At 38.5% G+C, this 27399-nt stretch overlaps 1 protein-coding gene across 1 annotated transcript; it reads left to right on the forward strand.

Moving 5' to 3' along the window:
- The first annotated feature begins 835 nt into the window (after nucleotides 1–835).
- On the forward strand, nucleotides 836–22482 carry EPS15 (epidermal growth factor receptor pathway substrate 15). Its single transcript, XM_009070632.1, has 13 exons — nucleotides 836–1144; nucleotides 5928–6089; nucleotides 6706–6903; nucleotides 8848–9045; nucleotides 9604–9678; nucleotides 9991–10081; nucleotides 11338–11373; nucleotides 12198–12334; nucleotides 13936–14005; nucleotides 15181–15257; nucleotides 15773–15935; nucleotides 18659–18837; nucleotides 20577–22482. Exons 1-13 carry the CDS (start codon nucleotides 974–976, stop codon nucleotides 20721–20723), a joined length of 1704 nt encoding a protein of 567 aa, XP_009068880.1. The 5' UTR covers nucleotides 836–973; the 3' UTR covers nucleotides 20724–22482.
- Nucleotides 22483–27399: the final 4917 nt, after the last annotated feature.

The following is a 27399-nucleotide window of genomic DNA, read 5'->3' on the forward strand; positions in this document are numbered from 1 at the left end:
AGTAAAGAGCTTAAAATAGATCTGCTTTGCTTCAGAGACACAAGTGCTTTCTTCTCTATTAAATAAGAGTAAACAATGAAATAAATAGTTCTAGGTTGATTAACAGTCTGCTGCTACTAAAATACGGAGTTACCTTAATTTCAGTATGTCCCAGTAATATTATTTATTGCTTTTCACTATGGTATTTAATTTGGAAATATCAGGTTTATCAAATTCTAACTTCTACTGTGTGCTAATTTATGAACAAAATCTCTCTGAAAGTAAATATATGTCTACAGAAGGTAATGTTAAAACTGCATAGCTTATTGTTTTTCCGCATTGTGAGCGGAGAAAAGATTCCATATGCTGTCTAGAGAGAAACACTCATGATTTTTTTATAACAGGAACATGTCTGAGTTGTATGTTGTTTTTTCCCCCTTTCTTAAAGCCATTGTTATGTTCTGACTGCCAAGAATTTATTGATGACCATTCCCCTGTCATCAGTAGTCACTTTTAAACTTGAATAAATGCCTGTGGAGACAGACTTGATATGACACAGCAAATCAGTACATGTGGAGGCTGAGCAGACTGATTCCAGCCTCCTGCTGCTGCCGGAGCTGCCCAAGGGACATGTGTTAAACCTTGCAGGCAAAGGGCATTGATCAGCTCTGGCCTGCTGGAAAGGTGTTCTAGCTGCTGTGAGCATAGGCATTACTGTGTTTGCAGGGGTTAATAGATGGAATCTGATGCAATCCCTCCCACTTTTCCTAGCAGTTTTCATTAGGCAAGTGCTCCATAGCAACAGTGAGATCACTGGAGACAGTATTTCATTGATTTCTCCCTCCCGCCCCCTTGGTTTTTGAGCCATTCTTATCACTGGAGTGCAGTTGGTGGGAAGACAGGGGGTTTATGCAGAACACTTATGTGGGCTTCTGTCTTGTAAATAATTTGGAAAGCAGAAATCCCTTACATCTTTTGTGTTTAATGTTTCACAATGTATTTAAAGAGAGATACAGGCTTAGGGGGCTGGATAACTGTACCTGCTGTAGCTGATGTTCTGAAGTATTCTTGCATTGTTTGCTGGTCTTCTAGGGAAAAGAATAATGTAGAGCAAGACCTGAAGGAGAAAGAAGATACCATCAAGCAAAGGACAAGTGAGGTCCAGGTAAATAAGACACAAAATTATTGTTCGGGCACCTGATATTGCACCATGTGCTGCTTTAAGGGCTCTGGGCTTACTGAGGCTTTAGATCATGTCACTTACCCAGTGAAAAGAAAAGAATTGGGGGCTAAGGGGAAAAAATGGGAAAAAAATGTACTTTGCAGTGTATTTTTATACAAATGTGGGTTGGTATAGGTGTGTATATTGATATGAATGTGTGAGCTCCTATAGGATATGTAGACTGCATGGAGTTTGAAATGAAAAATAACGCAAAAGAATAGATTTCTTTTACTTTTTTTTAAGCAAGACTATCTAATGTATAGTTAAAACTAAAGAGGATACTGTAGCACTGTAAATTAATAGACTTAAGTGGCTGAGTTAAAAGGGCTTGTGTAAAGGACTGCTGCTTAAGAGTCACAGTAATTACCAGCTTGGGAGGAATGTTGCCTCAAGTTAATTTTGCCTAATAGAAGTGAATTTTAAAAAGAGTCTGTTGATTTTTCTTTAAAAGCATGACATTGGATTTCCAGAATATTGGAAAATTTAAATTTTACAAGTGTTTTACAGGCATTAAAAATGACACAGTCAGCATCAGTGTTCAGGATGCTGACAGTCTAGCCAAGCTCTGAATTCAATGCTGCAAGGCAATATTTCAACTAAATTTGAAGTTGCTGTTTAAAAAAAAAAATCAGTGAGATATCTGACCACTTATATTTATTTCTAAATTTATTTTAGGAATCTGTTATTTTAAATAATCCTTATCTGACTAAGAGCCAATATTTCAGATTTCTGCATTTTCATTTTGCTTGGGCTGAAAAAGAGCTAATGTGTCACAACAGTTGCGAATTTTGTGTTTTGCTATTTAATATCCTCACAGCCTGGATGCTAATGAGTAGTCTGACCTTTCAGAAGCTAATCAGATGCTGAGCTGTTGGTCACAGCTCCAGCAGCTGCAGGAATAGCAGAAGTTGGCCTGTGATTCCATCCCTGTGTGCTGCGGTCCTTCCCCTCCCCACCCTGCAGCTTCCCTCTCACACTGTTAAAAATTCAGCTGGGTATGCCTGGCTTTGCACACAAGATGATTTTGTTAGTGTGTTGTGGGATCGGTGTGTGTTCATGTGAGGATTGAGTTCTTTGCACAAAAGGTATTTGAAGCTAGATAAAAACCTTACCTTGAGATTCCATCCCTGTGTGCTGCGGTCCTTCCCCTCCCCACCCTGCAGCTTCCCTCTCACACTGTTAAAAATTCAGCTGGGTATGCCTGGCTTTGCACACAAGATGATTTTGTTAGTGTGTTGTGGGATCGGTGTGTGTTCATGTGAGGATTGAGTTCTTTGCACAAAAGGTATTTGAAGCTAGATAAAAACCTTACCTTGAATGCTACAGTGTCATCTGCTGTGTTCAGTGTTTCATGGTCAGCAGAATCACAGAACCAGTTGAGTCTTTGTATCTAGAGCAGTTGGAAGCAACTATCTCAGGTCTTCAACCTCTTAGTGATCACACAAGCTGTTTGTTAAATATAGAGTCACAGAGTTCTGTCAGTCTGCAGGGAAGGAGCAATCTATTATTGGCTCGTCAGAAAAATGGGAAACTGTCAGGATTGAACAGGAAATGGCTGCAGCACTTATTTAGGCTGGTGGCCCTTTGCCTCTGGTCCCTTTCTTTCTTCTCACTGTTGGAGGACCTGATGTTTCAACAAACTTTCTAGAACTTGAGAGAATAATGTGACAGATTAAGGATATCTTCACCTCATGCTTTTTTCCTTCTGGTTTTATTCTAATGCTGGCATTTCTAAAGATGATGTACAAAACCAGTGAGCTCTAACCTGCCACTTTGGCTCAAGCTAGTTTGGGGACATCACACTCCCATGTTTCTAATAGCAGAATTCCTTACAGGGATACAAATTACAATCTCCAACATAGCCATGGCCAGTGATTTGTATGAGAGGAGGGAAAGAATGCCAGTATTTCTTCTATCAAATAAATTATATACTATGTAGATACCAAAAATCAAAGACAGAAAAAGAGTTGCAAGGGGAAAAGCATACTGATGGGTTTCAATATCAGCTCTTTGGTAGCAAAGATTAAGAATTTGGTTTTTTTTTTTTTCAAGTTATACACTCCAAGTTTCCAAGTATTCTCAGATCTGGATTTTCTCTACTCTTTGTTACAGTGCACCAATGCCATTCGAAAGTCAGTGAAGTTTTACTTTTCTGTCCTCTGTCAGACTTAACACTTCCTAGCCCATGAATCATTTGGGGAAGTACAGACTGTCAAGCTATTAAATCCATTGTCTACCTGTGGAAATAGGGAGCCCTAGATGCTCGTTGTCCTACACTACATTAGTATGGAGAGTTACAATAATCTTAAGTCTAATACAAGGATTACTGTTACCATCAGAATGATAGTTTGTTCCACCTCAAATTTGTTAGTGGTTTTCATATAGAATCTTACTCAGTGCTTGAACATTGAGATGCTGCTTCAGTGCTGAAGGTGTTCTTTGACATCAGGGCTTGGCTGGAGCCTGGTTTATTTAATGAAGAGACATTTTGGAGTATTGTACCCATTGTGTGTATTGTATCTACCCCAACCTTTAATTTTGGAGTGGTTATGTGAATATATGTGAACAAAAAACCACCATGGCTTTTGGGTTTGGTTGGGTTTTTCTCCTTCTTTTCTCTTCTGGGAGCCATCAGGCTTAGTCAGATCTCTTCAGTGCTTCTCTACTGCTGTGCCTAGGGCAGACCAGAGTGGAGGTGATCTATATTTAGGTTATATGTATGTGAATTCTTGCTTCCTTTCCGAGAAAGGAGGCTGAAATCTCTTTCAGCTGTTCCTTTTTTCCCCCATTGCTTGTGTTGTCAGCTGATACTTGCTTTTCAAAGCAATGTAAAAAATGAATGGATCAAGAATGTCCCAGTTACCCAAGTCAGTAGCTGCTGTAGGAGCTGTTTGTGTTTTATGGATTGGAAATAACCAGTAATTCTCCTCGTCTGGCTCCTGTACATCAGTCACATACCCTTTATTGAACTTCACATTTGATTTGGGTTTTTTTGGGTGTTTTGTATTTTGATTGGAGGTGGTTTTTTTGCTTGCATTTGGGTTTGGGTTTTTTTTACATAAGAGCATCTATGATGTTTCTTTAGGTAATCTGCCAGTTGTCTCGAGGTTACCTAATTCCCTAGCATCTGACTGCTGCACCATATGCCTTTCTATTTCTATCTGGCTTTTCTGTCCTTGTTGTCTGGAGCTGTTAGCACACATGGATAAAAGACCTTCCTCACCAAAAAGAACCCAAACAAAACACCTCCAAAAAGGACAGCAGGCTCATAGCTTAGAGCAGCACACAAATGTGTGATCTACTCAGGATTTCAAGTCTGCTTGTTTTCTTATCTTCCTTAATTTTTGTTATCTCTATTCATTTTTTATTGTTGTTGATGATTCTTCCTTTATTACCATATTTTCTCAGAGAGGCTGCAATCTTCTCTTTTATCTAATACTTTTCCTTTTTTATTAATCCTTTTTGATCTCCCTGTATTATCTCTTCCTCTTGACTTTGACGATTCTTTCTTCTCCCTAATTTCTTTTCTTGACATGTTTTTCAATGTTATCTCTGCAGCTTGTTGAAATATAACCTTTCTTGTTGCTCAGAATTGAACTAATTATCATATGATGCTACTTAATGTGCTTAGAACACAAAACACATACTGCTGTTTCATAAATCAAAAGGTGCCATATTTTGCTGTGTATGAAAGGTGCATTTCTTACCATACCATTACATGGAAAATAAGGGTTTGGCTGATTTTTGCAAAATCGGAGTCGGGGAATTTTCCCTAGGAGGCAGTGCATTTGGGTTAATCATGCACTGGTTTGGTCTTTTACCATGTTCCTGAAACCAGTTCCTACTTTGGACGGTGTGGTTTTGAAGGGGAAGGAACAGAATAAAGAATTTTCATTATCATGGAATGCCTTGAGTTGGAAGGGACCTTAAGGCTTATCTAGCTCCAACCCCCTGCCATAGGCAGGGACGCCTTCCACTAGACCAGGTTCTTCAGAGCCTCCTCCGACCTGGCCTTGAACACTTCCAGAGATGGGGCAGCCACAGCTTCTCTGGGCAACCTGTGCCAGTGCCTCACCACCCTCACAGAGAAGAGTTTCTTCCTAATATTCAGTCTCACCCTGCCCTCTGTCAGTGTGAAGCTGTTGCCCCTTGTCCTGTAACTCTGTGCCTGGATAAAAAGTTCCTTTCCAACTTTCTTGTAAGCTCCTGGAAGAAGCTCTAAGGTCTCCCTGGAGGTTTCATTTCTCCAGGCTGAACCACCAGAGCTCCCCATGGCTGTCTTCATAGACGAGCTGGTCCAGTGCTCTGAGCATCTTCATTGTCTCCTCTGGACTGGCTCCAACAGGTCCATGTCCTTAATAAGGAACTCAGTAAAACATATTGCTAAAACATAGGACAGAGACAATGTAGCAGACTGGAAAAGGACATCTAGATTAAAAATGAAACCCTAACCTCCCTGTGAGGTAAACAGTTGGTCTGTGTGCTGGGGCATGACCCTCAATATTTCAGTGAGGTTTACCAAAGAATAGGCAAATAACCTGATTATATTTGTGTCATAGGATTAGAATTTGAGAACACTTGCTTCTCTAACAAGTTCTCAGTGCTGCTGCTGCAAGATAATTCGCTGATACTTTGAAATCTGAGTTAGTACTGCAGTTTGTACTGTGGAATTTAGTGGTTAAGAGGAGAGAGGGAACAAATGTAAAGCTAATCTGTTTTATTCCAGGATCTACAAGATGAAGTAAAGAGGGAGAGCAGTAATCTGCAAAAGCTGCAAGCTCAGAAACAGGAAGCACAGGAAACCCTGAATGATCTCGATGAGCAAAAGGCCAAGTTGGAAGAGCAGCTCAATGATATCAGGCAGAAGTGTGCAGAGGAAGCTCACTTGGTAAGGTCTGGTGGCTAAGGCCCTTAGAAGAGTGAATACCTTATTTTGAAGAAGTTGGCCTTGCAGTGTTACAGTTGTTGGGGCAGGAGAAAAACCTTTAACAAATAAACAGCCTGAGTGTCAAAGTTTTGTGACCAACAGAGCATAGCATCATTCACTTCAGTGATCTCCTAATTTAGTATCATCAGTGTATCAACAACCATACTGAGATGAACTTGCAAACAAAGAATGCAAAATATAATACAATATAAATGTAATTAGAAGCAGTAATTACTGGGACTGTTTTCTTAGTGGTTAAAAATATATTCCATAATTTTTTCTAACATAAAATTGTTTTATTTCCTTAAGGTCTAAAATAATCTTTTCAATATTAGAAATATCTGTGTTGATCAGAAAAACAGCTGAAATATACTGTTCTTACTGAGACCAGTAGAGAATTAACCATTCATTTGGGTATGATCTATAACCTCTGCAATAGCTATGAGAATTTTACTTCTTCTGGTGATAAATAATAGTATTTGGATGTGTTTGGGAGTGTTTGGTTTTTGAAGAGGGGTTGGATGTGGGTTTTTTGTTGGGTCCTTTTTTTTGTCTTGAAACACTGTTCATACTTCAGATTGCCATGCTGAAGACTGAAATAGCAAGCCAGGAATCAAAGATCTCAGCATATGAAGATGAACTGACCAAAGCCCAAGAGGAGCTGAGTCGTCTGCAGCAAGAAACTACAGAGCTTGAGCATTGCATAGAGTCAGGGAAAGCACAGCTGGGACCTCTTCAGCAACATCTGCAGGATTCACAACAGGAAATCAATTCAGTAAGGCAGTGTGACAGACCCACCCCCCAAAAGATATTTTGAACTGGCAAACTTTAGTGTGGTTTGTCTTAAGGGGAAGGCCTTGTTTTCTTTTTTCTTCACTGTTTGCTCATGTCTTTAGTTACTAACATGTGTTCTGTGCGGTAGATGGTATGATTCTTAGAGGCTGACTGAAGTCTCTCAAGATACTTGATGAAAAAATCATGAACTATCATGAGAAAAACCCCAAGTCTTGTTAATAAAAGGGATTAATTTCTTATACTTCATAAATAATTTGTCTTAATGTTATGAGTGAAAAATGGATAATGCAGACTTCAATTCTCAGTGTGCAGTGGTTATTGAAGTTTCCATCCTCAGCCATGGCCTGGGGCACACTCTCACTGTTCTTCAATTGATGTGAGGCTGGTATAAAATTACTGATAATTCTTACTTAGTGCACTGTTGAAGGGAGAAACTAAGGTGAATGTAACGATAAATTGGGTTGAGATTAGGTAGTGAGAAGCAGAGAGCTGGCTGCACTGGTTTTTAAGGCCTGTGCTGTTGTGTGCAACACTTTCAATTTCTGTCTGTAAACAGTGACTTGTTACTACTTCAGTGACATATTAGCTTGCACATCTTTTCCTCATCATTCTCCTCCTCTGTGTTGCCAGCTGTCTAATGTATTAGCTAGTCACATCCTTATCAAGTTAAAAACAAAAGGCAAAGCCTACCTGTGAAATTGGAAACCTAGACTTTTGGGTTGGTCATTGCACACAATTCGTATCTGTAGCTTGCTGACTATATATGTTTTGGAAAGAAATCCTTCTACTGCTAGAGTTCATGCAAGAACATTGTCTTCTCTTGAAAAGGCTTATAACATTCATGATTTTTCAATTTGGCTTCTAGTTTTGGGAACTGAGAAGTAAACAAATGGATTTTTCCATTGTTTCATCAGACATAGAAGGTTATACTATTTCAGTGTCTGTGTACTGTCAAGAGGTGTTTGCAGCGAACAGATTTGAGACTGATAATATACCTGGTTATGCTTCACTGTCCTACAGACTCTTTTTTAATAAGTTTTACATCAGTATTCCTGATTTTATTGCTCTTGGCTCACAAATAAGGAACAGTAGATGCTTTAGGCAAGGTTATCTAATGGTTGATATGAAGTCAGTGTATTTCAGAGACACCTGGTGTTGTCTCGTGCAGTGAAAACTTTTCTTAGGTGACTGGCCTAGCTGAATTCAGTGGGATTTAAGCACCTAAATATCTGAACTATGTTCATTCTTCTGCATAATCTGCCACATCCAGTAATTTCTTCATAACTGGCAGGTTGGTTATAAATGTTTGCTGTGTGGCACTGCACTGAGCATGTTGCTGAAATAATAACATGTGGATGTGAGTGTCTGCTTAGGAAGATACACTGTGGAGTTTGGAGACCTGAGAAGTCATGTGGGGGAAGATAACGTAATTTGTCTTCTTGGAAGATGAGAATTTTGATAAAGCAGCCTTTTCAACTGAGAGTTGAAGGCAGTTGTAAATACATAATTAAAAGAACAACCATCACCAAAAAAACCCAACAAACCAACAAAAAAAAAAAAAACCCCAACCAAAAAGCCCAGCAACACTAAACAAACAAAAAACTCCTGAAAGCTACAAGTTTTTTTATGTTTTTGAGTAGAAACAAAGCAACAATTCTCAATGCTGCCAGGGATGCAGTTTGCTTCCTTGGCAGAAGGTTCTCAGGTCTGTCCTTCAACCATATTGCACCTCTGCTAAATCAGATTTCTCTTTATCTCTTAAATTTCACACTTTGATTGAAAGAACAAGCTGTTTTTTCTATATTTGCCTTTGAAAATAAGACTTTCAGACATGTATCTTCCATGTTATATTTGGAGGGGATGGTCATACACTGGTTTCTTTGTGCTGCCATACTGATGCATGTACTTCTATTTCTGTTTACAGGTGCAGACTAAACTTCTTGAGCTGAAAGAATTGGAAAATAACCAATTTAATTGGCACTCTCAGGCACACAATACACTTGTTAATGGAACTGTGGATCATTCTAGCCTTAGCAACAGCAGCAGTGAAACTGCTAACCTTAATGAGAATGCAGAAAGGGAAAGTATAGCAGAAGAAGAACAAACAAACAGTGTGTCTTCAGTGAGTAGTGTTTGCCTGTTTGATCATGTTACAATGCAGCTGTGAAGCTGGAATAAGTTAAGAAGTATTAAGATTGATTACGTTTTTAAACACTTGCACAAGTGAAATTTCAGGTGTTTTTCTGAGGAACTATGTTTCCACAGTCTGAAAGTTCATAAGCAGGAAAAGAAGTAATTTTAGCTTGCCTGGAAAGAGGCATTAAAATCTTTTCTATATTTGTTTCTAAAGCAACGTATCACAAATTGAATAGCAGAATTAGCATTGGAGAAGAGCAGCTGTCTCCTTTTGGTGCAGCAAGAATGGAATGAGGAATAGTAAAGAAAATACAAAGCTGTCTTACTTTAAGTGTTCCTCCTTATGTCCCAGTAGATTCTTGGTTGATTTATTTTTTTAGAACTTTCACAGGGATTATATGGAACACTTCATGATGTTTTATAATAAGTATGAACCTCTTGAAATATTCTTGAGTATATTCTGGGATTCTATTTAATACTTAACATTGTATTGTGCAGTGTTGTATTTACTTATTTATGGTGAATTGCTTTTATCCTTGCACAGATAAGGAATAGTCCAGAAACAGCAGCCTCTGCTGTAGAAGAGAAAGAAACCCCAGCTGCAACTATTACCAAAAAAGTGAGTTAAAAAAAATCCTGGCTTAACTGTTTCAGGTTTGCATCATGGTCCTATAACACTAGAGAAATAAAATTGTCAGTTCTTATTGTTTTTATTCAGAGAGTGATGTGATGAAAACATTCATCTTGTATAGCAATCAAGTTGTTGTTGAGAAATATTTTGGATCTCCATTGATGAATTATGTAGAATTTCAGCTGTCTCTTTGCATTAAGCTTGAAGAAACCACTAAATGGTAACAGGAGATGACATAAGTGTTTTCCATCCTGCAAGTCTTAAAAATTTAATACCTTTCTCTCCTTTTGCATTGCCCAGGAAGATCCATTTGATGCTGAATCTCATCCTCTGCCTGATCTAGTTTCTGAAGCCAGCTTAGAGTTCTTCCAGTCTGACCCTTTTGTTGGCAGTAAGTAAACATCTCTAAGTGCAGATTTGCAGAAACAGGTCTTGTGTGAACACATCAGACTAGTCCTCACCTTGAAACTGTTCTTTACAGAACAAATCTGACGATGTGAGAGTGACAGAACTCAATACCATTGCAAAAATAGAAATGAGTGTTCTGGGGTGTTTCTCCATTCTTGATCTGGACTTTCCATTTAGCGGTGAAAATTGCACCTGGTTTTCACTGCTCCTCCTGACTACTTCTCTTACCCCAACCCCTCCCTCCCCCTGCCCTGGTGGCATTTTGGCCATTAAGGTGTGACCACACTTATGCTACGTGTGGTATCACTAAGCTAATTTACAGCACAAATCCACAAACAGGTCAGCAAAGGGTTCACTGAGCTGTGGTGTGGGGAGGGTGTGGGTGGTTGAGAATGAATGGCTGTGGCCTACTTATGGTGAGTTTGGCACTCAGAAAAAGCTAATGTGGAACTGCACCATCTGCTTGTCTTGGGGAAGTGCTGGGCTTTATTTTAAGAACTTGCCAACAAATGCTGTTGCTCTGCTTTTAATTTTTATGGAAGAAATGATGTGCCTGTATGGAGCCAGTTGGAGAAGGGGAGTTAATTTGAATTAAGTGCTGAAGCAGATGTTTTCAGCCACATTAATATGATTTTACATGCTTTCAGAATCAACATGGCCTGATCAATTTAGCTTGTATTGCTTTGAAAGGAAAATAAGCTCAATTTGTTTCAGATCACTTGGCTTTTGAAAGAATGTCAGTGCAGATATGTTTAATGAATAAATTAAACTAATGTAGAGCAGCTTGAACGTTTCTGTGTAGATATTGCTTGGAGTTTATATTGAAGTGGTCTTTCTTACAATATGTGGCAAGGCCTTTCTTTCAGAGGGGAAAGGTATGTCTGTTAGTAGCCAAAATCTTGGGCTTTGTGTGCTCAGTATGTTCAGGAGTAGATACCTAGAGCTAAGAGAGTGTGTCTGTCTCCCAGATGTAGATGAGGAATTAGAACTGATGCAGTTGGAATGGTGCATTCTGTACAGAAATGAACCCTTAGGAGCTGCCATGCACGGAGCCTGTGAGAATTAATGAAAGCTGGGACTTAGCTTCTATCAGCCTGAGTTAGTGCAGGGGGAAATACTGCAGAATGTGTGTGTTTGTGTACAATAGCCAAGAGAAATGCAGCTTGGAGATGGCTGCTTTTGTATGTGCTTCATGATGGAAACAAGTTGCATAGTGAGTATTTGCTTTTTTTAAAACAGGTGATCCCTTCAAAGATGACCCTTTTGGAAAAATTGGTAAGTAACTTTGTAACTTGTAGTGTGTTTGTTTTTCTAAATGGTTCTTACTAGTATGTGGGGAAAAGTGTCACCACTTGAGAGGAAAAAAAGGTGGAAGTGGCACAAAAAGTCCCTACGGGCTATACATGGCAGTAGCAGCTGGCCACTTGTGTTAAAGCTTTTCACAGAAGTCCATTGCCAGTGAACTTTGTCTTGTTGTTGGAAGTACCCTTAGTTGGGACTTAAGTATGTGAAGGTGGTGAACAGAAGGCCCCAAACTCTTGCTGCCCATTTTGTATGCAAAGTAGGACTGTACTCTTTAAAAGGCTCTTAACTTACCAACTTTCTTTAGAACTAAGTACTGAAAAGGTGGGAAGTCTCTATTTAGGCTGACTGGATAGGCAATGTCATTGCATTGTTTGTTCAGTCCTGAATGGAGTTATTGGTGGAGAAAAGGAAAATAACCAGTGGGAAAGCAATAGCAAAATAGCATTAAGCACCAAGTGCCATAATTGTGTTTGGGGAGTGAAGGAGAGGAGGGTAGCAGAGTTCTTAACTATGTAAAATGCTTTATTATTAGGGGTTTGGTTAAAGAAGCAGTGTGTGCTCAGATGATTCTGGAACTGAACCACTGTTTTGGTGATGTGCACAAAATGTTGGCTTGTCTCATGTTTTGAATCACAGAATACAAATTATTCACTTATGAATGTCATGCTTCAAAGGTCCTTGGTCTTAAATATGTCACTTTGTAGCAGTATGAAAAAAACCCCATATTGTTTAGCTTTTAATATATCAAGTTAAGTAAAGCTAGCAGAAATGTTAAGGAGATATTTACTTTTTAGATCCCTTTGGTGGTGATCCCTTCAAAGGCTCAGACCCTTTTGCAGCTGACTGTTTTTTCAAACAATCCTCCAGTGACCCTTTTGTGACTGCTGGTACTGATCCATTTAGCACTGCAGACAACAGTAGTAATATCACAGTAAGTTTGGTATCATACCTTTTACTTCCTTCTGTATATGATTTAGACAAAGGAACCTATTTTGTACATTTGGATATGCCTTAAGAAACTGATACTCAGAAGTGGTGTAGATAAAAGGTTACCTCTTATCCCCTGGCTCTGTCTTGTCTTTCTTTGGTGTCCTATTTTCTAGAAATAGTCACAGGTGAAAATAGAAGTAAAAATGAAAGCATTTTTTAAATATTTCAATGTGGAGCTTCATTGCTCCACAGATAAGAGCATTTGACAATGCTCTGTTGGCAGTTGGTGGAAAGTACTAAAGATGGAAAGAAATCCAAGATTAATCTCACCAAGTTATGTATGTTGAGACACTTGGTTTTTGCTCCACACCCTGTAGGATCAATAATTATGTTCTGTATTTTATATGAAATCTGATGTGGTATAGGGCTTCCACTCACAAAAGTCAAACTGTTCTGTAGGTGTATGTTTGGGTTTTAGTGTGTTTTGTGTTGTTCCTTTTTTTTTTTTTTTTTTTTTTGGTAAGAAGTCATTGAAGTCCTCTTACAATACAGAGATTTTTACTTAATGTACCTCTTTCAAGTATATTTGGTGTAACTTTTAGCTGTTCACTTTATAACTGAGCTGGTATTGAATAGTCTTGAGCCTTTAATAAGATAGAGTTGGGCATAAACCCCTCTCTGATGTAGACTAGAACGTATTGAATATGTAATATTTAAAACTGCTAGGCAAACAATCTAAGCAGCTGAAATTCTTCATGTCATTAAGTTTGTCTCCATTCTTTTGCCATCTCCTTTCCTTCTTGATGCTGTTTCTGTTCATGCCTCACTTCCAGTTTTGTGTGTGTATAAAATATACATAGACATACCTAAAACCTTAAGATACATGTGGATTAGGAGGCTAGTTAAGTGGCTGTAGAGTGTGCCTGAGGTGCACCCACAGCAGCCAAGAGTGAGAAATCACTGCACCTAAGGGTGGTGGTGTTCTCCTTCCCCATGTTGTGCATGTTATGCAGATCTCAAGGTCATATTACACACCACAGCCTACACCTCTAACCTTAAAAATTAGGTTTTTACAATCTTTAATACTTGGTACACTATTCTTTCCAAAGTCTTGATGTTCTGATATAACCAATTCTTGGTCATATTATAGTCTGCTAATAAGAGCAGTACAAGAGAGGTCAGAGCTTGGTGTGGGATTAGCAGTAGATTCTTGAGATCTGCACTTATGAAGTTATGCATTCATCCTAAATGCTTTAGCACACACCTCTGGAGTGTTGGTATCTTGTAGTTATATCTTCATGAAGATGGCTGTGCTTGTAGAAATCTGAGACCAGAATGAGTGGTAGATATTCTTAAGTATTGCGTTAGTGGTTACCAAGTATGTTGCACGTATTGTATCTTTTTTCCATCTTGTGAAAACATTAATCAAAACAGTGAGGAGGAGTTTCTATTAACAGACTTGTTTGCTGATGCTGATAAAAGCTCCTTCCAAAATATTTTATATTAAAGCTTCTAAGATAAAATAAATGGTGATTGTATTCTTAGATTGAGGAATCTTTAAAGCTGAAAAACAAATTTCCCCAAAGGCATTTTTTATTTTAGACAGAGATATCAAAGAAGAATGACCCTTTTGCTCCTGGTGGAACAACTGTTACTACATCAAATGATCTAGGTAAAAGTAGATTATACACATCAAGACTTCTTGGGGTTTATATTTATTTGCTTTTACTTACGTTTGTTTCTAGTCTTTTAACTGAATTTGCAACAGATTATTTTAAGGATTTCCCATGTTTTCTGGATTTTCCTGTAAAGTAAGACACAAGGTGCCAGTTTGCAGAGGGGGATTTTTATAAACCAAATCTGACTCCTTGTCTGTAGCATGTGTCACTGAAGACTGATTACACAAAATATGTTCCTCTGCTTTAACTAAAACTGGTACAATATCCTGATCTAAGTGTTTGGACTGTTTGGATGGTTTGTACTGCTTCCCATTAGGGTTGTTTTCAGAGATTTCACGTTGCTTTCTAAGTTAACATCCAAGATGGCTTCGTACTACAAGAGGAGATGTGGGATACAGCAACTACTCCAAGATCTTTTAATGCTAAAGTTTGCTCCTTCTGTTTTGCTATGACCCTCACTCATCTGAGGGCTAAAGATACTTTAGTGAAGACTCTTATCTCCTGTTTTCCTGCACTGACAGGTGATAATCCAAAACATGAATTCATGTGTGATTTTTGTATTCTAAACCTATTCAGTTTAATTGTAGGGGAAAATGGTGTTTTCTAGAGATGCAGAAGTGAGTATTGCACTTGTTGCTCTACAGCAGAACAGCAGTCTTTGAGGCACAGGAGAATGAAAAGGCCCTGTTGAATTAGATTGAGATGATAAGAGGTTCAGATACTTGATTCTGCACTCGGAAGTGAGCTCTTGTCATGTTCATATATACATATATGTGTCTGTATATGTATATTTATGGGTGTATGCACACAAAAAGTACCTCTGTGTGTATACGTACATGTATCTCAGCAAAACATCCAGTACTATGGTTGTTTCATACTTCCAGTGGAATTTAACTTTTTTTAATGGAGGAAACCAGAACACCAGCATTTCTTTTGAATTACTCCCTTTCCAGGAGATTTATTGTTTTTAACTGGAAGCTGACACTGAGAGATTTTGTAAAAGCTACTTAATAGCTCAAAGTGCCCGCCTCATAAAAATACTCCACTTGGAATAGGCTATGCTGCAAAATATATCAGAGTTGTGCTGTTGTGTTGTGGGATTTTTTTTCAGTGTCTTTCATATTTAACTTTTAATCTCATTCTGTTTGCCTGATTTGTGTGTGTTTAGCTGCAGACCCCTTTGCCTCTCTGTTTGGAAGTGAATCCTTTGAAGGTGGCTTTGCTGACTTCAGCACACTGTCAAAGGTAATGTGAAACTGCTGCTTCTCATAGAAGAAGCATGAAACTGCAGTGACAAGGCAGAGCTCACTCTCTCTACCAACAATTTCGTTACAGTTTTGCCACTACTAAAAATTTATAATGGCTGACTTCCTTGAAAAAGAGGTCTTGATAGTAAATTGTCCTGCAGTTCCACTGTGAGGATTGCAGTGTAATCTTTGTGGCTTTATAAGCATTTTCTCTGTATTTGGAGGGCTATTATAATGTATTTATTTTTAAATTTGTGAGTTTAATAGTAAAAGTATTAAGTCTTGCACGTTTAGCTGCATTCAACTTTATATTGCTATACACACTAACCATTCCTGATTTTGCTCTGTTTTCAACCTTCTGGAGTATGTGGATTATATGTGTAAAAGTCAACAAAAGTATTTTGTTTTGTCTTAGTCCAGACTTCCAGTTCTGAATTCATACTGCATTATTGAAGAGAAATGTATAGTAGCAGTGCACTGAAAATGTGTATGTTGCTGTTTTCTTTGTTGAAGGCCAACAATGAGGATCCCTTTAGCTCTTCCACATCAGGTTCTGTCAGCACTGTGATCATAACTAAAAACTTATTTGAGGAACCACCAGCTAAAAATGAAGATGTTCCTCCTGCACTGCCCCCTAAGACAGGAACTCCCACCAGGCCCTGCCCACCACCACCTGGTAAGAGCTGACACTGGGATGTGGTTAACAATCAGCTGCTTCAATGTTGGCAGTGGGACAGTAATTCTGAGGGGATGGTGAAGGGTCTGAATTTAAAATGAATGAGCAAGATGTGAAACAAGTTCATTCCTGATCTCCTGATCTTTCTGCAGAGTTAAGTTTTGCATGGTGTTTGGGATCTTAGTTTTTTTGAAGAGACAAAGGATTTAGAAAACAGGAAAAAAGACTTATTACAAGGATCTGCAGGAACACAGGATAGCTGCAAATTAAATGGTTACTAATGCGATAAACTGTGACTCTTGCATTAACTCATGCTGAAAGTGAGAATTTAGCATGTTTTATCCATTGCAAAACCTATGGGTTTAATGCAAAATGAATTAAATAGGGTTAAATGACTGTCTTAGGTTTTCAGATTAACTTTTTCCAGGTGGTCTTGCCAGAAGTCTGTAGTTTCCTGGGCTATTTTCTCTCCAGTGATAGCAGAGTCCTCTGGGATACTCCGTGACACAATCAACTCTGCTTGCCAGAAAAGGCTATTGATTATTATAGATAACAACACCTTCTTGTGGTTGCACCAAGCCCATGTTACAACAGACTCCTCACTCCCAATTTTATCTGCAAAGATAGGAAAATAAGTTACTAGTATTCCTTTGTAAGTTTCTGTCCACTGTTTCATTGTCTTTAACAACTCTACTGCATCATTTCTTTTCACTGTTACACTATATAGATGAATCTTAAGGTGTTTGGAAAAACTGTAGCATAAAACTTAAACATGTATTAATCTTTCCCTCAAAAGAATGGGGACACAGGAGGTACAGGAGTGTTAATGCTAAAGTTTAAACTCAGATGTTTAATTTCTGAAGTTGGTGTGAGACTTGGTTCATGCTCATGCCTTGCAAATGATCAATTTCATTGTAAATAACCTTGAAACAGCTGACACGGCAAGTGAGGATAGTTTGAATATTTGATAGTGTTTTCTCTATGGTGGTCCTTGTTTAAACAGAGTTTCTGACCTGATTGCATGGGAGTGGCTGTGACATGCTGTACTTGGAGAATGCAGAACAGCAACAACCTTAGCAACAGATGACTAGAAAAAAGTAGCCTGTTTTGATATGCACAGTTAAAAATGTGGTTATCTTGATAACCATTCCAAATCAATTATTTTCCTAATGGAAATAAAAATGGAGATACTTAAATGTATTTATTTTTAATTACTCCCTTGGTTTGATTCAAAACAAGAGAATGTTTTTTCAGAGAAATGCCCCAAAATTTTTTTCGTTGTTCTTCACATTACTGGACAGTGTGTAGAAGGGCTGTTGCCTCTGAATCCTGTTGCCTCTCTAGACACTGATAAGCACCCCCATTTCTTGATTTTGGGGAAGATTTGTACATTGTCTATTTTATATTACAATTAATAATTCTTCCCATGCAGAAGTAAAATTCCCTGGATGTCATTTGGAGGTGCTTCTCTCACATGATTCAAGAAGTAGACATTTTTTGCCAGTCACAGAATCCCAGAATGGTTTGGGTTGGAAGGGACCTTAAAGACCATGTAGTTCCAGCCCCCCTGCCATGGGCAGAGACACCTTCCCCTCCGACCAGGTTCTTCAAAGCCCCATCCAACCTGGCCTTGAACACGTCCAGGGATGGCGCAGCCACAATATCATCATCAGGGATGGATGGATAGATAGATAGATAGATAGATAGAACATCAGCAGTGAGTGAGAGCTATCATGGCAAAGTTATCTGGGCAGTGTCTACATAAATCATATGTTCCCAAGGGGATAGTCTCTAAATCATTGCCAAATGAGAATCTCTTTTAGTCTTATGAACTAATTTTTAGACTGACTTGCAATAGTGATGTGCCAAATAATAAGCACTTTGGTTCAGTTCTGCAGTTTTAGTCTAAAATGGCAACAGAAGCAAGTTTTAAAAGACCATTTTAAAAATGCCATCATAAGTGGAACCACTTGCAGAACCTGATAGTAGAATTCAAGAAAGTGCACTGACACCTCTTCTGTAAGCAGTAGTATACAGAAGGAATGGTGGGATGAAATTCAGCTTAACTGTTCTTAGAAATACTTGGTTTAAAGTCCTCAGAGGTGTTGAAAACTGGCTGGAGTTGAGCTGAAAAAAGAAGGAAATAAGTGGGGACTTGTCCCTGATTCTGTTATATCTGCAGCTACTTAGGCAAGAATTAACAAGGTAGTTCAGCCTGTGATTGCCTGTTAACATACTCCTTTGTTCTCAACGACAGAAATTCCTGGTGTTAGGATAGATAGGACTTAGTGGTTTGAGGAATTACAAATATACTGTAATGTATTTCCGGTCTCTGAATGAAATTGTGTCAACTTGATCCAAACAAATAATAAAAGAGCCTTCCTGGAATGGTCACAGCCAGTTCACAAGCAGAAAAAAATACTGTACTGATAGAATAGACCTCAAAACTGTTAGAAATTCTCTTTCCAAAATAATTAATATTTAACTGTGTTCGTGAATCATTAGTGTAAATTAGTTCCTTTTTACCTGATTAACCTTTGAGAAACTATGACCATACCCTCATTTTTAAAATCGGCAGCACTTCCTCTGAAGTTACTGCAACTCCACTAGTTTATGGGAAGGTGCTGCATTCCAAGTAGCTTTTAAATTGTTTTTTCTTAAACTAGTTTTGGCATGTTATTACCTGCTATCTTAAATTCATTTTAAATTCATTTCAATCTAAGGGAAAAGACCTATCAATCAAATAGACTCTTCAGATTCCTTTAAACCGAGCGACCCATTTCAGCCTTTCCCCACCCCAGACATGCCCAAAGAACAAGAAGCAGATCCATTCTGTGATCCATTTGCTCCCACCAGCATCAGTAAAGAGGCTGACCCCAACAATTTTGCAAACTTCAGTACTGTGAGTAAACCCTTTTTCCGTTTGTTTCAGTATAATGGCAACTTTGAATTGTTCACGCTGAAGTCTTCAGTCTAGTTTCAAATATCTAAACATATCCCATGTACGAAAGGGATATTGCTTCTAGCTAAAGCAGTGTTACATTTAGTTTACAGCTGAGGCTGTCCTAAAACAAAATACTGCAAAATGTTGTAGTTGGTGTTTAAATTGCATTGCTTTTTGTGAGTCATTTCCTGCAGGCCTCACAGTTTATAGAAAATGGGACTCCATAAATATCTGTGTTCTGGGGATTATCCATTTTATCAGCACATGCAACACGTTTAAGCTCTGTATCTATAATGTGCACACTGTTAACTGTCCAATTACAAGTAAAAGAAAAGGTGTGATGGTGATTTAGCTGTTGCTGAAGTGTTTGTTGTAATTTTAGTGTACTGAAATTGTGATAAACAGCCTCATAACAGTGTATGGTAATGAAAAATAATCTGATGAGTTTTGAATGGCGAGTAAATTCCAGATTGCGTACAATGAAGTAAAAAGCAGTAAGTGTCTCTTTATAACCAGAATCCATTTCATAGAAGTCGCGGTGTCCAAGCAGTAGAAGCAAATCTACAGGTTTGTGCATGCCTATATATTACTTTTTTTCTTTTGAGCTTTTGCAAGTAGGAGTTTTGAAAGGCATCATCTCACTCCCAAGCCTGATACCTGTTAAATGCAATTTGCATTTACAGTATCTTGACCATCCTGCTTTTTTTTCTGTTCAGGCCTAATAAACTATGTGCTTGATTGAAGTCAAGTGAGGGTTGTCAGGCTCTCAAAGCAGACTTGCAGTGGTTGCTGTGCCATGTAGCGTGATAACTTCTGAAATGTGGTTATTGGTCTGCGTTATTGGAGGGACCAAGAAGCCAGTTTGGAAGAGAGAATGTGGGAGAGAAACAAAAATGTTCATTGTCTTTATGAAGGAAAAAGTATTCTTTTTCAGCTGCAGTTACTGGAAATACTGAGTGAAGTGTGGAGAAGACTCATGTGTTTCTGAATTTATTCCCCCAAGCAGCAGCTCAAGGCAGAGACTGCCTGGAGTATGTCATGATAACCCTCTCAGTTAACCTTGGGACATTCATGCAGACATGGCCTTCACCTGCCTCTTAATTTTTTTGCATGTTTACTAGAAACAAACTTTAGCATAGTCTTTTGAATTGTATTTAAGATAATGCCCTTAACTGTCTCTGATTTATAGTCATTGTACCACAGATATGTAGTTCCCATTTTGTTCACATCAAGAGACATGGAAAGAATCTGTTTTGGTTGTTAACCTCTCTCTGTATTGCTATTAGGCTTCTGATTGTACAGTTACCTTACTGTTTTGCTGCTTCTTGGCAAGTGTATTTTTTCATCTACACATGCAGAAACAGTCACTTTACAGCTAAACTTTTGTAGACATTGTCACCTGGAAAAATCATCCCTAGTGGAAGCAGGGTCAGTCAGGATGGCCTACAGTGTGAATAGGGGTGTGTTTTGCAAAATGTTCTTCTGATTTAGTCAAAGTTTTTCTTGCATAGTCTCTTTCATCCTTCTTTTATAGACCAAGCTAATCTTAGTAGTGTATTACAACTAAAAACAAGTAATATTTTGAAGATTAGAATATATGCAATTACTGTAAAACTGTAATTGTGCCTTAAACTGAGGACTTGTAATAGTTATCACTGTGTGATTAATCTGGTTTGTTTTGTCTTTTAAAAATGCAGTATTCTACTGAGGAAGACATGATTGAATGGGCTAAGAGGGAAAGTGAAAGAGAAGAGAAGGAAAGATTGGCAAGACTAAAACAGCAAGAGCAAGAAGACTTGGAACTGGCTATTGCACTCAGTAAATCTGAAATATCTGAAGCATGAAGTTTAGAACAAGATTTTATCTTATGTAAACTGTTTTGTCCCTTTTCCTGAATACCTAACCTATTTAAATGTTAATCAGAAAATGCATATATACAAGAAACTATGAAAGGTTTCAAATTTCTGAAAGTGACGTGAATGTTTCTGCTAAATTCAATCCTTTTGGTTATTGTTTGAATGAATAACTGAAGTTTAGCATTCAATTTCTCTCAAGTTTTCAGGAGAACAAAGTACTTTTCCCAGCTGAAAGCAAATCATTTTAAAATGCAGATAGAGAGATTGTAGTTTGACTGTAATCTGTCAGCAGTTGGTAATTGAGCATAAAGTGAACACAGCAATTATTCTGCCATGGCTGACTGTCTCCCATCAAGCAGTTAGTCATTGGAAACCTTTTATCCTTCTAAAGAGGTTTTAGTAATGCCAGAGTTGTGAAGTGCTTTATTTTATATGTATGCATATAGATTTTTCTCCTCATTGAAGATTTTACATTGGATTTGACATAATCTTCATGGAGTCTACATCAGAAAGAACGTGTCTTTCTGAAGCTTTTGTTGCTTTTCTTGCATGGTCATAGGTTTTAAGACTGACCTGTTATTTTGTTTTATAAAGTAATGATGCTGAAGATTCATGTGCATTTACTGTTGGCTAAGGTGACTGTCAAATTGTGAGACCCCACTGCTATTTGAGCCACTTTTGCCTGTGAAATATGCAGCTGAACTGGCAAGTTAATAAGTTCCATTTGAAATAGAATTGAGAATAGAAAGAAAAAACAGGTAGTCTGATTTCTTCTTTTTTTTTTTTTTTTAACCACAGTTGTTTTCTGTATATGTAATTTATTGAATGCCAACTGATAGTTGCACCTTAAACTGAATGATTTCTGAATGGTCACTGAGTCAGAGTAGGATTGATAGAATGTTAATGAAAATAACTTAATGAAAATAACTTATTGTTCATTTGGAAAGAACTCTGCTTGGAGAATCAGTTTCATTAAAATAATTCCAAAAGTCATCATCTTGTGCCCTATCTAAATAAAGTGAATGGCAGCAGCATAAACATCTGGAGGGGTTTTTTGTCTTGCACTTTTGACCTGTGGTATTTCTTTTGAGGAACTCAGAGTGTTTCAACACACAGCACTGGGGCAGAGGAGGAGAACTCAGCCATGCTTCAGTATGTTTAGGCTTTTCCCATTACCTATCAATGCTGCTGTTGCATGAGTTTGAGGGTTTTCAATTCTTCAGGAAAAATGAGTAACCTGACTAGGGAGGTTTTTCTATTGCACTGGGAAATGAGCATTTAAACACCTGCTCAAAAAAAGTAACTTAAAATTTTGCAAGTATTACATAGTTATAACTTATCTTATACATCTTTGTAATGAGTGTACACTAATCTTGCAAATCATATGCATAACTGGATGACATAGTTTCTTATCTTTTGTTTAAAATGTATACTCAGTGGACCAACACAATATTATATGTATATATTATATATATATTCCTGCTTTCCTTTATGGAATTTAAAGTTTTGAGTCATTTGATGTTACATTTCATGTTACTGACTCTGACTATAGTACTTTTACTCAGACTACCAACAAACCACTGCTGTGAGCTAAATGGCATTACTTTATGAAGTTATAACTGTTTGTTTTTTTTAAAAACAACTTGTTAAGGTGGGATTAGCCTCTATTTATAGACTTCCCTTTTGTTTAAAAATTCTAACAATAGCTTGTAATTATGAAGAAATAAAGTTTAAGTACATAAATATGAACTCTTTGCCTCTTTTTTCAAGAGGGTGCTATGAGCTGCAAAGCAGCATGTGAATGTAGTGCAGTATGATGGTATATATGCAATATAAGGTGTTCTGATGGGAGTGAGTTAATTTTCAGAGGGAAAACTTGCCCACATCCTGAGGAAGTTAGCTGAGGTGCACACTAATCCCAGCTGTCACCTGCTTCATTAGGAATGGTGGCAGCTTCAACGAGAGCTCAGGCTACCCATGTCCAAGGATTTCTGCCTGCACAAGGGTTGCAGAACCCAAATGTTTAGGTACTTAAGGTTTATCTGTGGAGATATGTAATCATCCTCTACTGGCTGCTGCCCACACACAGAGCTTAAGAGAGCTATAATGTGGCCCAGCATACATGTCTGTCAGCATAATATCTCCCTTATGTCAAGGGCATAGCGTGCTTGGGCAAAGGTTTAGGAGTTTCAACAGCCATTTACATGTGTCTTTGATCCTTTTGTTACAGCAGTGCTAGGTTTTAATATACTCATCTAAGTGGACTCAAATCTCTTTGCCTATTTTCTTTTAATGAGACATCAGTTGGATTAGGCAATATAATATCTTCATTAATTTTATCAGGTTCATACACATTCCTGAGGCTATTTGAAGCCTTCTCTGGGCTGTCCATTCATTTCTCCTATTAAGCCTCCTGTCAAGTTTCCATCTTGGATATACTTTGCCAGTGGTTGTGCTGCTTTCAACCCCCTTTTCCCTCCAAAGTGTGTGCAGTCTGTTTAACTCTTTATCATGAAGCTGATGATGGTTGCTAATCATCTTGACTAATTTGATCCCATCTTTTCACTGTCTTTGTCTGACTTCCTATACAATGAAGTTCTAACTCCTGGCAAAGTTTCTGTTGCATTCACAGGATACCTTCTCACTCCAAAGAGATTATCTAATGTCTAGCAGATGAATTGGCCACTTGACAGTTGCATTTCCAAGGCAAGTTATCTGGAGCAACCTAACTAGAAACTGTGGTAGAAAAATGTACTGGGGATTGATGTCAAGTCTGTTACATCACTGTGAAGTATGGACAAGGAATTAAGTTGGCAGTAACGGTGCTTGATGAAGGAACTGATGTACTGAGTTGAGCAAAGTTCTCTACAAAGCTGCTTCAGCCAGTGGCCTTTAAGACAGGAGATTTGACAGAGAGCACTAACCTTAACAGCTTAAAAGCTGCTGTGTTGGACCTCTATATTGGATTTACCTGTTTCTTTGCCCTTTGCCACCTAATGCACATGCTGTGTGTGACCTCTTCACAGAAATAGCATCCAGCTGTCAGAGCCATGTTGCCTCATGCTGTTTCCACAGTGACTTCTCAACAGTTTCAACCTACTTAAGTGTAAATGGATTGTTTCAGGATTTGAATATTTAGCAAAATTATGCAAATTTAGCAAAATATTTAGCAAAAGTATTGGAATGTTTCAATCCTGCTTTAGCCTGAATCTTGAAAGTGATTTGTGCATGGATGTGCAGCCTCATGCTTTTGCAATACTGACAGAATGGCATTTTTAGATGATGCAGGTTTTAGATACTATAGAGCTTACATGGTTAATTGATCAAAGGCTAAGATTGGAAAAGTAATATTTGTTCAAAACATTGGTGACTAACATCCTATGTTTTCTCTTTATGGAATTCTGTATCATACCAGTGAATACTCTTGAACTTAATCCCATTGTCAATTAGAGTGAACATGAAGTTTGGCTTTCAGATGCACCCATTTTTTCTCATAGGAAGGAAGAGAATTTGTTTGCTTTGTGCAATTATAAAACAAAAGACAATGTCAAATTAAAGCAGAGTCTGCAGTTCATGCTGGAAGTAGTAATTTTCCCAAACTGAAGTTCTTTCTTGATGCAAGTTTGAAGCTTGCCCTTTCGGTAAGTAAAGTGGAGCTTTAATTGCTCTTGTGAATGTTACTGAACTCCTGAATTCTCAGCAGAGTTGTGTTTCCAGGAAGGAAACTAGCCTGTTTCTGAGGTTAAAATTAAGAAAGCTGCAGAACTGGAAAGGGAGGGAGGGAAGACAGCATAACCTTCAGGAATTTCTTATGTGGGGGGAAAAAAGAATATGAGTATGATAAGTCCTTATTGAGGCTTTTTGTGGGAAGTTTAACAGTAAATTTTGGCCTTTGACTGTTATCCCAGAAAAGATGGGAAGGAATTTTTACTTTGCCAAGTGACAAGCCATCAAGTCTAGGTCAGTAAACAGAAATCATTTTAATTCATGACCTCTTTAAAGTAACACTAATAGCAAAATACACATGAATAACAGCAACTGTGTTGCCATTCCTTGCTCAGAATCCTTAAGAATCCTCTTGTCCCAAAATGGAGAGATCTGGAGCTGCCTGGACCTGAGATTCTAACGAAAACCCAAGAGCATTAGTTTTTAGAGCAGTTGATCAGGTAGCTAGCTAATAGAGGGGAAAACGCTGCATTGTTTGGATGTATGTTCAAGAGGTCAGGATGTTGTTTCTAGTTATCTCTTGCTGATTTAGTAAATGAATTTGGACAAGCCACTTAATGCTAACCCATTTCCTGTTTTCTAAGTGATACTGGGTCTGATAGTGCATTATACAAACTGCTGTAATGTGGAAAGACAATCTTGTGCAGAGTAAAAGGAATTTTATCCCACTTTGTGTGCATCCTGTAGGTAGAAGAGATGTTGTAAGGTGGTTTCTTTGTTGGTATAAGCAGCCAGTTGCACACCAGGACTATATGAATGCCTGGAAATCAATTAAGAATTTAACAGAAGTGCTGCTTTGAACAAGATACTTGCTTGAGGATTTAGTTTGCTGATAATACAGGGAGAAATTCTTACCTTTCTTTGACTTCAGAGGTCTGTCCCAGCAAGAGGTCCTGTGACACTGTCTGCAGACTGTCAGCTGTCTCGAGTTTGCATCTGACAGACTCATCCTCTTCCACTTAGACTGATCTTTCCTGTGTGGCCAAGACTCATTATTTATTCTGTCGAGACTGTGTAGCATTGAACTTCTTGTATCCAAAGCCAAAAGGTCTTTGGGATTGTTTCCCACAAGAATGCAGTCTCTCCTGAGGTACTGCATGAACAGGTGCAGTCACTTATACAGAAAAAACTGATTTTGAAAGACTCAATGGGGTTTTTAGGTAAAATTCTTGTTGTAGACTTACCTCTTTTAAATACTTCTCTAAAGCTCTGTTAATACCTTGTGTTTTAAATGATATTCTGTAGTATAGATTAGAGTATTTGAGTTCCAGTTTTGAAGAGTTTGGAGTAGGAATCTCATTTTGGGCCCACATCCAGTAATAACTTCCACTGAATAAATAAGTTAGTTGAGTTTCAAACCAGTGACCCTGAATCCTGAAAACTGCATGTAAAGTACTTGTCGAATGCTAGACTCATATTTAAATTCTCCAATTATCCTTAATATGCCATCAGTTTATCTTAAAATATTTATTTTGCTGTCAGATATTAATAGCACCACTGTTCTCAAACATACAATAATATGCTCAAAGGAATAACTAATTCAAAGTACAGTTAAGCTAATGATGCAAATTTGTCCTGTTTTAGCTCTTTCAAATTTGTCCCTACAACATAGCATTCCTAAAAGTTGTAAAAAGCAGTTTGGAGTATATTTTAGGGTGGTTAGTAATAAAAATGTTGTCTAGGTTAAATGTGCCTGGTTGTTGAAAACGTGCTGTGCCTGAAGTGCAGAAGTACAGAGGAAGTCTCAATTATGAAAGCTGAGCTGGAATGTACAAGCTCCATGATTCAAACAACTAAATGCAGTCAACAGGTATTTTCTGTAGAAAAATGTGGCTTTGCATCAGTACCAAAATAGCTCCATGAAGGTGTTGTCACCACTCCTTGCACTTTCCGGCACTGAGCTGAAATGTTTGATTGAATTAAGACACTCGTGAGTTCTGCCTGTTGTCAGACTGAGGAATCCTGCTCGAATCGGTCAGATGTGCTTCCCTGGGTTGTCTCAGCTCCTCTCCCAGGTGCTGCACCCCGAGCACTGGAGCGTGAGGCAGGTCTGACGCCTACCTCTTGTTCCTCACGTCACGAACCACATTGTCGGTGTTCAGCTAATAAATTCTTTCTTTTTTTAACCTTCTACGCCCACTGTTCCCATTAATGTGCCCATTGTTTCTTTATGTCAACCACGGCCTTCTGTTTGTCCTGCCACTCCCTCGGCCATGTATACCTTTGCCTTCTTTTCCCTGTTCATTTCCTTCCACAGGCTCCTTTCTTTGGTTAATCTTTTCTGAACTGTTATACCTGTAACCCTAAAGCTGCGTGATTAATATGATTATAATATATGTAATGGCCAAAGGAAAACAATTTTTCAGTACTGCTTTTTGAAATTTCATAGAATTTGAAATTTCATAGAATTTTAGGGGGTGGAATGGACCTTAGAGGTCATCTAGTCCCAAACCCTCTGCCCTGGGCAGGGACACCTCCCACCAGAGCAGGTTGCTCAAGGCTCATCCAACCTGGCTCTGAACACTGCCAGGGTTGGGGCAGTGGTGAGGGAACAGTGAACCTCCAGAAAACTCTAAGGCTTCTCAGCAGTAGAGCTCTCAACGGGTTTAGCTTTCTTTAATGAGAGGCAAGTTGAATTATTAAATTAAGCACTGTTTTTGCTTATGAATTTTATGTTCACGAACAAACCGACTATTTTGTTCGCGACCCGGCCCAGCTGAGGTGTGAGCACTGTGGGCTGTCGGTGGCACCGCTCGCTGACCCCGCGCTGGGGACAGGGCACACCCTGCCCGGCATTAGGTAGGGCACTGGGGCAGAGCGCACGGGCTCATTGAAACTTGCCTACATACGAGCTGTATTTCTCCCGCTCTCTCTCGGGAGGAATTAGCGCCCTGAGCGCGGCGGGGCGGGCGATGCGGGGCGGGCGATGCCGCTCACC

This window comes from Acanthisitta chloris, unplaced genomic scaffold (assembly GCF_000695815.1).
Source record: "Acanthisitta chloris isolate BGI_N310 unplaced genomic scaffold, ASM69581v1 scaffold24342, whole genome shotgun sequence".
In the NCBI taxonomy this organism is placed as follows: domain Eukaryota; kingdom Metazoa; phylum Chordata; class Aves; order Passeriformes; family Acanthisittidae; genus Acanthisitta; species Acanthisitta chloris.